Below are 12,861 nucleotides of genomic sequence, written 5' to 3'. Positions count from 1 at the left end.
AAAATTAATGGCAGTGGTGCCAGAATTCAACAAAACATTAGCTTTTCATGCGACGGACGCGTGTTAGTGGGTGTTTGAAGTGTGTATTTTTTTGAAGATCGAAAGAAAAAATCGATTTTTTCGATCTTTTCGTGGACAAAGAATCGATTCGTAAAATCGAAAATTGGGATGAAAAAGATCGATCTTTCAACACGCTATTTCAAAACTACCCAAATTTGGGTAGAATTCACCCAGATCGGTCAAAACTGAACCTACCCAAAAATGAGTAAACTGTGTTGGGAGTGACAAGTTGACAAATGAACAACGTCGGATCGGATTCATGTCGATGTTCTTCATTTATCAACTTGTCACTTCAAACACAGTTTACCCGTTTTTTGGTAGGTTCAGTTTTGACCGATCTGGGTGGATTTTACTCAAAATTGGGTAGTTTTGAAATAGCGTGAAAGAAGAGTTATCCCAGGGGGAACGACACTCATTCAGATGAATTTTATTTTACCATGCTTGTCTGTAAAAATAATGTAAATGAAGAGATTTTTCGAATTTGTCGTCTTGACGAAAATAGAGTAAGGATAAAAAATATATGGGATTCCTAATGGGATTGCATTGGATACGAGGATGCTTTAAGTTGTCATGGGGATGCGTGCAACTGAAATGAAACAGTTTGAAAAAAAAAACATCGAAGGAGCCATTTTAGTCATTGATCAGTGAAAAATAATGTTTGGATGGTGACAGCTGGACTACAAAAGCCCTCTACTGATAGAATGTATCGATTCCACGCAAACGAAATTTGTGAAAGCCAGTAGAAGTGGCAGGAGCTGCAGGAATAGCAGCATCGCGGATTCGTGTAGCCGCTTCCGAGATCTTCTCAACCGATTTGCGATTCTCCATAGATTGACTTAAAAATTCTACCCTGAATTTAAACTCACAAAAGTGATTTGGAGTAAAAGTCTAAAATCTCTTAAAGCGCTTTCTAAAACTACCTTTAATATCATCTGAAATAACTTTTCTATCCCTGAGATCCATTTTAAAATCTAAAGTCTACTCAAAATTCCAACAAAGTTTAGGTTGGTCCAAGAATCTTAAAACTTATCAAAACCCCAAACTCTTTTTTTCTGAAAAATTGATTAAGTATTTTTTTCACCGATTTGTCATTGAAATTCCCGGCTTTTTCCCGATTTCCCGGTTCACTGATCATCCTGCTCATCCCGCTGCCCTAAAAAATATTCGATCGACTCTCCACAAAGGAGAGAGCGAGAAATATCATCGGATTCGTGCAATATTGCCACCACTCAAAATCTGGGAAATTACACATTCAACGTTTGAAAATTTGGGGTTCAGGACAATCGCCACCTTGCACGGCTCAACGCGTATCAAATTTTTTTAACATTTATTATGGAGATCGTTGAAAACTGACAGTACTTCGCGATCGACCCAAAAACAGCACGGCTTGCTTGATGATTTGCAGAAGGGATAATTTGGGAATAGAAAGATAGATAGATAGGATGGATTGAAATTTTGTGCACGTTGAAAATTTTAGGAGTGATTTGGGTCAAAAAGGGATAATCCTGAAGTGTCGTTCCCCCTGAGTTATCCTGACCAACCATTTCGTTAATTTTCACAACTGTTGTAAAATCAAAATATAGATACACAACTGCTGATTTTATTTGTGATTTTTTATCTGCATAATTTCTAGTTTCGATCCCATGCCATCTGGGGTGTACTGATTTCGTTGTTGGTTGCTAATACTCGGGTCCACGGCTGCTGTTGATGAGCTTATCAACGACAGGCAAACATGTGGTGTATTGAAATTTCTGTAAATCTTTTCATACATGAATTCAATATTTATTTGTCATAACCATCAACCAGCCAGCCATGTAGGTGTAATAGAGGTAAAAAAGGTGTAAATTTTCCTCATTGGGTTCCAAATGCTGAGAATCCCACTACGCATGCTATCACGGGTTATTAAATATATAGACGTAAACTTGAAGAACGACAATGGTAAACATTTGCTGCATCGCGGCCATCGGTCTTCTCGTTCATTTACCGGCAGATTGCTTCTTCCGATGAAATGCCGAATATGTCGATAAATAATATAAACATTGCCACATGTCACCTGGTGTGTCTCGAACTCTCTTTAACCAGCGATGCAAATCGATAACAAGGAGATTATAAATGTGCATCGATGGCAATATTTGTTGTTCTTTGTCAAAGTTCAAAGTTACGATGATATCAGTATTTAAATATTTATTGATGAATATTTGTAAAGAATACTAAAGTCCATGTGACATATCGAAATTTAAAGAAATTTAGTATGGTACGTTCATAGATTACTATCATATGACCGATGAAGAAATAATCTTAAATGTAAGTATCGATCAATAAAGATTTTTAAATGTGTACAGAAAATTTAAAGTAAATAATTGCTGACATAAATCTTTATTTCTGTATAAAGAACTTTGAAGAAGTTTCACGAATGGTTGGTCGGGATTAACAAACCTGGAAATTGACGAAGAGAATCGATCATCGAGTTTACGCCCTTATGCATGCTCACTGTCGATATAATAATTTTGCGGTGGCACGAATTAAAATTATAATTCATTGGATGTTTTCTTCAGTGCATTTTTTTTGCACTTTCTGTATAACATCTCACATCTCCAATTCTTTTGCAAATCATTTCATCGACTTTTCCGTCAAATTACTTTTTCGTCGACAAAATCTGTCAAACTCGTGAAACAGCAGAAATTCAACATCAGAAAGCGTTCGGCATTCCAGAAATCAGCATCCAAAACATAGTAATATTTTTCATTGAATTTCATTTGGCAATTCGCGTTTGCTGCTGTTTATAACAAACAATATGACTACCGACATTGCCCGCAATCCGGAAGCACCCGGTTTCAGCTTCGAGAACTGCCGCAGGTAAGGATTTACGGCTGTTGATTGTGTCGAGTCACCGACGAATCACCCCTAACCTCTTGATGCCCGTAGGAATGCCCAACTGGTGAAGCAGGGATTCGTCGCACCGAAGATGATCAAAACGGGAACGACCATCGTCGGAATCATCTACAAGGATGGTGTGATTCTGGGTGCTGATACCAGGGCCACTGAGGGACCGATCGTGGCGGATAAGAACTGCGAGAAGATACATTATCTGGCGAAGAACATGTACTGCTGCGGTGCCGGAACTGCTGCCGATACGGAGATGACCACGCAGATGATTTCCTCCAATTTGGAGCTGCATCGCATGAACACTGGGAGGACGGTTCCAGTTGTGGTGGCGAATACAATGCTGAAGCAGTTTTTGTTCCGCTACCAGGGGTACATTAGTGCCGCTTTGGTTCTGGGAGGTGTGGACAGTACCGGATCATACATCTACTGTATCTATCCGCACGGATCGACGGATAAGCTGCCGTACGCGACGATGGGATCGGGAAGCTTGGCAGCGATGTCGGTGTTCGAATCGCGCTGGAAGCCGGACATGGAGGAAGAGGAAGGCAAGAAGCTGGTCCGGGATGCGATTGCTGCCGGCGTTTTCAACGATTTGGGTTCCGGTTCGAACATTGATCTGTGTGTGATCAAGAAGGATGGAGCGCAATATCTGAGGACGTTTGAGGAAGCCAACAAGAAAGGAACTCGTACACTGAACTACGACTTCCTGCCGGGCACGACGGGAGTGCTGCAGAGCAAGAGCTTCAAGATTGACATTACGGAGACGTGCGTGCGTACGCTGATCCCGCAGGGAGGCGTGGAGAGTATGGATACGGCTTAAGTCGATGTGGATTCTTTTTCTTGGGTCTCCTAATCTGATTCATTGTATTGGTCTATCAATAAATAACTGCGTTTTGAATAAGTACGGAAAATAGATTTTAGATATACTTATTTATAAAGCAAGCAGAGAACGATTGATGAGGGAAAGCTAATCTAAATTCATAATGAGGGTGGGACAACTTGGCTATTATCTAGATCAAGGCATTTGTTGATACTCACCCATATTCTCGTTTTCTTTCGAACCGTTTTTCAAAACAAAAAAAAACTGAGAAAAACCGGTTGGAACGGAAACAGCGTTTATTCGCAAAATATCTCAGTGTTCAGTGTTGTTGATTTCATATAAACAGTTAAACTGTTTTAATTTACTATTATGCCGGAAAAGCATTGGTTTTCTTGGTTCAATAACTTTTCAAAACAATTCCATCTATTTGCGCATCTGTGTCCCATTGCATCACCCCTTGCTTGCTTGTTTATCCTGGAAGTGCGCCACATCAGCCCTCACCGTTTGACAGCTCGGTTGTCTCTTTTGACAGCCGAGCTGTCAAAATCGGTCGATTTCAGTTCAGCGGCCTCGTTTCTACTTCCTTTCTTTTCGAAGGTTTTGTGTACAGAATCAGACATGGCAAAGGTATCCGTCGCTTCGAAAAATATCATTTTCTGTTCTTAAAATCGTCTTTCAGTTAACTAATGGCGTATATTTTCCGTTTTAGTCACGCAAGGAACCCGTTAACGCTGTCCAGGTCTTCGGACGTAAGGTAATTATAGTGATTTTGCGAGGAAATAGTTGCCACATGTAGGATTCGCCTGAGCAGGGATATTCTGGAGGTCGTTGAATGAACGAGCGGAAGATACGGTTCATTGTGTTAGATTTGATGAAAATGCGGATGTTTGAGAGCGGATTTCAGCGAGGATTCATGAATCTGTAGTTTCCTTTAGAATAGATTGTTTGAAATTCGTAGTTCAGTGAATTAAGCGTCCCGAATTGACATTGTTTTTTGAGGTTAGACTCCAAAGAGTATAGTGGTAAACAAAATAGTGCAACCAAGGCTTCTCGCAATCCTACATCGTGAAACAATACACAACGTTTTATCTAATCCGGTTCTTTGCCTTTTAAGAAAACCGCTACCGCCGTAGCGTACTGCAAGCGCGGCCGTGGTCTGCTGCGAGTGAACGGTCGCCCACTGGAGCAGATCGAACCCAAGGTTCTGCAGTACAAACTGCAGGAGCCTCTGCTGCTGCTCGGAAAGGAGAAATTCGCCGGTGTCGACATTCGCATCCGGGTTTCCGGTGGTGGTCATGTCGCCCAGGTCTACGCCATCCGACAGGCCATCTCGAAGGCCCTGGTTTCCTTCTACCAGAAGTACGTCGATGAAGCTTCCCGCAAGGAGCTGAAGGACATCCTCACCCAGTACGACCGTACCTTGCTGGTTGCCGATCCGCGTCGGTGCGAACCGAAGAAATTCGGAGGTCCAGGTGCCCGTGCTCGCTACCAGAAGTCGTACCGTTAAGGCGCGGATTCGCTTTACGGCTCTGTTGGTCATTTGTGGTTCGAAGTTTTTTTTTGCTGCCTCACTGTCCGGCGGGGTTGAATATACATTCTAAGATTAATGCAGATAAGGAGGATCACTTTGGGAATATGTGAATTAAAACTGGATGGAGAAAAGAGAAAATGTTTGTTGTCAGTGACGGTACGGGAGATCCGAAACTCTGGTGCCTTTTGTCGATCGATAGAGCTTGGTAAGTAATTCTGAAAGATGATTCGTGGGACGATTCGTACAGCATATAAACAGTTAAGTATTTTGTTATTGCAAGTGATTAATTTAAGCAGCTTCCCCTTCTTTGTAAATTTTCACTGTCTTATTCTATCCATTGCTTATAACAAATCTGCCAGTAACGTTTACCGAACGTAGCCTATGGTTTTACCCCTTCCACTAACAAACTTCCAAATTTTTGTGGCACTTTTGAGAGGTCGTAGACTTATCTGCGTCTCTCTTAAGTGTTTAACAATCCTTCCCATCCCCACGGACGGAGGTGGCAATACTCTCGAAACAATGGTCTAGGACAGTGGTGCTTAGTTGAATTTTGCGTATTTCCCAAACATTTCGGCCGTACATTCGAAAGACAAAAACAAATTCAAGCTGAAGTTGTTGCATCATAGAGATCCAAGCACCACGTGTGGCCAGCGGTCTAGGACTTGTACCACATATTTGTGTATCTTGCTTAATGTGAATGCGAATGCAAGTGACTAATTTTGGCAGGTGACTTGGATTGAAAGCACTAACATTTCTGGATCATTTTAGAATTTTGATGAATTCGATAAAAGTTCCATGCAGAACTTCAATTACAAAAAGAAGTTTTTTTTTAGAAGCTAGAATAGATCACAAAGAAGGTTTTCTAATCTGCTAGGTAGCTGTTCATAAAGTATGTACATATGTAGATAATTTAGGGGTTGGGGAATGTCTAGGGTCCATATAAAAAAAATACTAGGTACTGAACCAAAACATCATACATCAGGTTCGTATGATTATTACCTCACCCAAGCCCAAATCCTATAATCAGATGATTGCCATTCGTAACATACACAGGTAAGTTAAAGCAATTCAAATGTAAATCATTATTATCTTGGATTTATTTTAGTTCAATTGATAAAAATTAAAGTGAATGATTATCAAACTATACTGCTGTGTTCGATAAAATAGCAGCGCATGCCGATTTTCATACAAAATGGTCAACTTAGACATGATCTAACTTTGTTAACTTATGATCAATTGAGCTGAAACGTTCGCCAAAAAACTACACATATATTTCTCAAAATTCTAACAATCCCCACTCAATTAGCAAATGTACACAATAGTTGAAAATGTTTAAAATATTTACAGTACGTTAATTTTTAAATAAAAAACTTCTAGTGAGAGCACTTTCCGGCAGGTGCTTCCAAAATTTAATATTTTGTAATCGTAAAATTGAACATATTTGTAGTTCTTTGGCGAATGTTTCAGTTCAATTGATCATAAGTTAACAAAGCTACATCATGTCAAAGTTGACCATTTTGTAATTGTAATTGTAATTGTTCAGTGTATAGGCTGTGCCAACCGCTAAGTTGGCTTATCTAGGGACTAACCCCCTCGTCTATACACCTACTGTCCTTCCCGTTGCACTCGTCAGCTCGTGCGATACTCTAGGCACACATGAGTGGTCGTATCCGGGTCCTCCCCTGGGTAGGCTCGTGTCCGTCCAGGTTCTGGAACATTAACTTATATCTATGCATGGTAATTATACTTTGCAACTCACCTTTTGATTACAAATGTCGATAATGCTGAAACTATATGAATGTTAGTTAGTGATCATTATTAGGTGTGTGCTGCAATGGAGTAGTAATTGAAGGAAATGAGGTTCTCATGTTGTCGCCGCCAAAAGCTACTTTCTTCTCCGGTTAGGGAGAGTCTTTCGCTTCCAGGTCAGACACTGTTTCTCGATTCTAGGAGCTACTTTTTTCCCCGGTTAAGGAGAGAAGTTTTCACTTCTAGGCCGAAAGTTCTTTCGGATTCAAAAAAAGAGAAGAATCTGGAGTAACCTACGAAACTTAATTTTATTCTTTTTTTTTTTTTTTTTACTTAAAAAAAAATGATCTTTATTTCTTGTGTTTGTGTGGTTTACATTTATGAATTTTTTCAAGTGACACAGATGCGTCTTTTCAACTTTAGTTCATTTGAGATTTTAATTATTATTTACAGTTACTAGTCCTATCAGGCCTATTTTAAAGTATGACCACCTTGGTGGGATTGGTTTGATTTGAATTGGAAAAAGGAGACTACTTATAACTACTATTTACAACTACAACTAACCTACAACTACTATATGCACCTAACCTACTATATACAAGTTGCTTATCAAAGCATGTTCTGATAAATTACATTTTTCTGCAAATTTAGTCTTAATTTCGTTAATTCTTGAATCTATTTTGGCAATTCCTGCCTCTTCGTGTAAATTTGTTATTCTAGTGTCGAAAGGACGATCAAGAACCATCCTCAGCACTCTATTTTGTGCGACCTGAATTTTGTTCCTGTGAGTCTGTGCACATGATTCCCACACCGGAGCTGCGTAGAGGATCGCAGGTGCTATGATTTGTTTGTAGACGGCCAGTTTGTTTACCCTTGAGAGGCGAGATCTGCGGCAAATCAGCGGATACAGACACCTAACCAAGGCAGAACACTTGACTACTGTTTTCTCTACATGCGAACGGAAGAGGAGCTTTTCATCAAACAACATCCCGAGATAGGTTACTTCGGCGGACCACTCAACCCTTGTGCCATCCATGATTACAGTACAAGATGGAGCCGGTTTCAGTTTGGGCGATTGCCGATGGAGGAACATGATCGCTTGTGTTTTGGAGGCATTGATTTTGATTTTCCACATTTTGGCATAATCAGCAAAGGCGTTAAGGCATCGTTGAAGTTTGTTCGTTATTTCGCGAGGCATCCTTCCTTTGACGGCTATTGCGGTATCATCTGCGAACAGGAAAAACACGCAACCGTCACCGAGGGGAGGAATGTCGGAAGTGTAAATGCTGTAAAGCAAGGGGCCCAGCAGACTGCCTTGCGGGACTCCTGCTGGGATGGAAAACGTGTCTGAAAGACAACCATTCAACGATACCTTAAACGACCTTTGCTGAAGGTAGTTTCGGGTGATTTTAACCAGATGTAATGGGAAGTTGAAGTTACAAAGCTTGTACACAAGTCCGTCATGCCAAACATTGTCAAACGCCTTTTCAACGTCTAACAAGGCCATGGCTGTGGACTTGGATACAGCTTTGTTACTTCGGATGTTATTCATCACCCGTACTAGCTGATGATTGGTGGAGTGCCCCTTTCTGAACCCAAACTGTTCCGGAAAGAGAATGTTATTTTCCTCGACAAACTTGAGCAAACGATTGAGAATGAGTTTCTCGAACAATTTGTTCAGCGCTGAAAGGAGGCTGATTGGTCTGTAGCTTGAAGTCAATGTTGGATCCTTACCGGGCTTGCGGATTGGTATGATTTTTGCTACTTTCCAGATGTTTGGAAAGTAGTGCAGTTCCAAACATCTGTTGAAGATAGCGGTTAGAAGAGACTGCACTTTCATGCTGAGTCTCTTCAAGATCAAGTTGAATATGCCGTCAAACCCGGGGGCCTTCATGTTCTTGGTGCATTTCAGCGCTGAGCAAATTTGTTGTACTGTAATCATATCCACCGGAGGCACGACACAAGGGGAGGCATCTAGGTTTTGAACGCATTGCGCAACCTGATCTTCGAGCGGACTTTGGATAGACGAGCCAAGCAAATGCGATGAAGCGACATGCTCGCCGATCGCATTTGCTTTCTCCTGTGGGGTGATTAAAAGCCGATCGTCATCATTTTCGACTCTGAGAGGTGGAACGGGTTTGGGATGAGTTTTCAGCACCTTGGCTACCTTCCAGAATGGACGGGAGCGGTCATCCAGATTCTGGACAACACGCCCGAAACTTTCATTTCGGAGTGAGTCCATTCTGGAAGCAATCTGCCTGTTCAGATCGGCCATTTCACGTTTCCTCGCTAGATCTCCAGTCCTCTGAAACTGGCGTCTACGCACATTTCTCAAGCGAATCAGTAATTGGGTGTGGGAATCAATGGAAACAAACTTACCCCTCACAGGAACTTGTCGAACACACGTCTCGTCAGCCACGGATATGGCCTGGTGGAGCCCTTCCAGTGCCCGGTCGATGTCCTCTACGGTGTCAAGTGGCGGATTTTCATCGATGTTTCTGTCGACCACATGCCCAAACTGCACCCAGTTGACATGATGGTAGTCTTTGCGCAGGCTTTGAGCAGGTTCCACGTGGGTGCCGACTTCAGCCACCACCGGTTGATGGTCGGAACTGAGATCGTTGATCGCCATCGGTTTGGATAGTCCAATGTTCGATAGAAAAAAGTCCAACGTGGAAGGGTTTCCCGCCGGAGAGATGAATGTCGGTTCATCAGGGAATTTCACTGTATACAGCCCATGCTGCGAGTGGTCGAAGAGCAGACGTCCGTTCTGATTCCGCTGATAGTTCCGCCATGCTTCGTGGCGATGACGAATCGTGAGCTCGTGCGAGTGATGGTGGTCAGATCATGCTTGAATTGGATGCCTAATCCATTACTGGCAGCACACTGACGAGGGCAGTATACGGCGACGAACCGGACGTTTCCGGTTGGTGATTCCACCTCGACACTAAGGGCCTCGATGATAGAAGTGCGAATATGCGGCAGCGTGCAGAACTTGATTCCTTTCTTGATGATGATCGCAACACCACCCCCCCTGGAGTCAATACGATCAAGCCGGATAATGTGGTGATCAGGCAACCAAAAGCTGTCACCGGATTTAAGATGGGTCTCTGTTAGGAGGCCCACGTCGATACTATGCTTGCGGAGGAAGTCAGCAAGCTCGAGTCTTTTTGCTCTTACAGAGCATGCGTTCCATGTGACGACAGTTATCGGTTTAGACACCATACTGAATAATAAACTTACCGAGCACTTGGATCTGTTCGGGCTTGCTGCGGCACTGGCGAAGAGCGCTGGTCATGTCGACGAAAATCTTCATCAGCTCATCCGCAGAGAAGAGATCGGGATTGGCGTTTTGTGCTGGTGGTTGTCTCCAGAATCCAGGGGGGGATGGAGAGCTTTGTCCAGCTGAGGCACCAGACGTTTCTTGGCGGGGGCCGGATTGCACCCGTGGATTTGCTTGACCGTGTTGCGTAGCAGGAAGAGGCGGGAAATCCTCCAGTCTGAATGCCGGCGTATTTTCCTTCTTTCGTCCTGGTTGATTTCTTGTGGACGCCTGCTTTCGGATCCGTTTGAAATCTTCGCGTTTGGGGCACTGTTTGTCGGACCCTTGATGAGCGCCATTACAGTTGGCGCATTTGGCCGCTTCCGACTCGTCGACAACACACTCGGAGGAGATATGGTTTTGGGCGCATTTTCCACAGCGCGGCTTGACGAAGCAGTTTCGGGTGCCGTGCCCGAAATTCAGGCAACGTTGACACTGGGTGACGTCGTGACGACCGCCACGGTATGGCTCCCATCGGACAATGATGGAATTGATGGAGCGGATAGCCTTCAACGCATTGAGCGTCACCGTTCCCTTCTGGAAATGCACCAGGAAAAGACAATCTGGATACCTTTTGACGTTCTCGTCCCTCCTTGTCATCCGGAAGACGGCAGTTGGGGCCAGCTTGTAGTGGTTCTTGATTTCCGCTTCAATCAGCTTCGGGTCAAAATTCGGTAGACCCCTGATGACGACCTTGAATGGTTTCTCGCCGGGAATGTCGTGGGTGAAAAATTCCACCTTGGTAGTCCTCAGGTGGGCAACGACCAAGTCATATTCCGCTTTCGTGCGGAGCATAACCTTGGTGCCGACTCTGCCCAACTTGAATTCGGCTTTAACGCCCAGCGAAGCCAGATCTGCGATGAGATCGTTAAGATGGGCATTTTTTACTACCAACGGAGGTAGCTTTACTTTTGCCGTGCTTGTGTCGGCAACGTCACCGAAATCTCCGACATCACTACCGTTTGTCGCAGTAGCATCGCCGCGAGAAATCGTGCAATCGGACTGGCTCCGATTCTTCTTCCTCTTCTTGCTGCGCTTTCCTTTTGCAGCTGGCTGGGTATGCTCATCGATGGGAAGAACAGCAAACCTGTTCGATGTGGACACACCGGAGCTTCCTTCACCGGCGTCCTGGTCCTTCACCGGGCTTCGCGAGCGATGCTTCCCCATTTCGGGGCACACCCACACGCGCGACAAATCACGTACGAAAGAGCGCGAACACTATCTCAAAAAATATCTTTCCCAACAACTCACGAGAGCGAGCTTAAACCGAACTAAACTGCTTGCCGTTCAAGCAGAGAATGTATCTTGATGACTTAATTTTATTCAACAAAATTGTACAAAGTGATCTTACGGCTACGTGTTGCATTAGCAACTTATAATGATGTAAAACTTTTACATGATTTGTCCAGGGTTTTACATATCCCTTTCAATACCGGACTTTTGACCTAATTTTGCCTATTCTATTAGCTAGGATTTCGATCGCCCTTGAAAGGGTAAATTTGTGTTATTTGGATCTTATATACTATGCCCTCTCAGATCTGGGATTTCTCGGGTTATCTTGTAAGTTTATTTCTTTTTGTAACTCAGATCTGATATGGCTCTACAAATAAGAATGAGACATTTGTAACGTTCAAACATTATAATTATATCCTTCGTTAAGGATAAACAGAGAGGGAAAGCTAAACGTAACCTAGATGCGCAAGCATGCCATGCGTGAGCGTGTTTATCCTACTTGAACGCAGAAACGTTCCTAAGTAAATACTGCAGTTAGATTATGTAAAACGAGCTCTCGCTCCTTTTGCCCTACTTTTCATTTCATATTCTTGGCCTTGGTATCAACGTCAGCTAGGGCTATGCAAACGGGATGCAACTGTGAGTATCTTATGGTTTTGGTTTGAAATTAATTGCCTCGCGGTAACACATGTGGCTTATAGGTAATTCTAAAATAGGTAAATCATGCAAGCACACACCTTTTACAATTCTTATCCTACTTACCAGTTCCGTCCAGTATAAATTGGCTGTTTCCAAATGGCCTAATCCTTTCTGACTGCTTACTCTCTTACGTTTTCTCGCTTTTTTCCTTCTTCCTATTGAAAATCTGGCCGTGTTACCATTTGTTCTCAGGTAGGTAATATTGGTACATGAGGGGAAGAAAGAAATAGAACATGTTAAGTGTGAGTTGCATGCGTTGGTTAGTCGTTTGGGTCATGGTGTTGTGTTCCCTATTTTATTTGCCTCTATTCAGCTCTCAGATCGCCCCCTCCCCCCAAACTATTGCGGATGAGAAAAAGAACCCATATTTGGTAACCTCTCACGAGCTGCAATGCATAAAATATGAATAACAAACAAATCTAGAACGGGGCTTAAACATATAACATTTTCTAAGACTGAACATGATTAGTATAGTATGAATAATGAGAATTGTATGAAGAAAAGACGATCCCAAAAAAAAAGTTCCCTAGCAATAAAACTATTACTCTGTGCTAATATGAG

The 12,861-nt window shown here is 42.8% G+C and overlaps 2 protein-coding genes across 2 annotated transcripts; both read left to right on the top strand.

The window, feature by feature from the left end:
* The first annotated feature begins 2,750 nt into the window (after positions 1–2,750).
* Positions 2,751–3,808, top strand: Prosbeta2 (Proteasome beta2 subunit). Its single transcript, XM_065228017.1, has 2 exons — positions 2,751–2,916; positions 2,986–3,808. The coding sequence occupies exons 1-2, from the start codon at positions 2,855–2,857 to the stop codon at positions 3,764–3,766; spliced, it is 843 nt and encodes a 280-aa protein (XP_065084089.1). The 5' UTR covers positions 2,751–2,854; the 3' UTR covers positions 3,767–3,808.
* Positions 3,809–4,297: 489 nt separating this feature from the next.
* Positions 4,298–5,435, top strand: RpS16 (ribosomal protein S16). The gene is made up of 3 exons (XM_065227853.1): positions 4,298–4,393; positions 4,476–4,520; positions 4,881–5,435. The coding sequence occupies exons 1-3, from the start codon at positions 4,385–4,387 to the stop codon at positions 5,271–5,273; spliced, it is 447 nt and encodes a 148-aa protein (XP_065083925.1). The 5' UTR covers positions 4,298–4,384; the 3' UTR covers positions 5,274–5,435.
* Positions 5,436–12,861: the final 7,426 nt, after the last annotated feature.

The sequence above is a fragment of the Ochlerotatus camptorhynchus genome, unplaced genomic scaffold (genome assembly GCF_037179485.1).
Source record: "Ochlerotatus camptorhynchus isolate MF236.1 unplaced genomic scaffold, CSIRO-AGI_Acam_v1.1 ptg000277l, whole genome shotgun sequence".
NCBI lineage: Eukaryota > Metazoa > Arthropoda > Insecta > Diptera > Culicidae > Ochlerotatus > Ochlerotatus camptorhynchus.
Note: the sequence above shows the minus strand (reverse complement) of the source record. Positions and strands in the feature narration are given on the sequence as shown.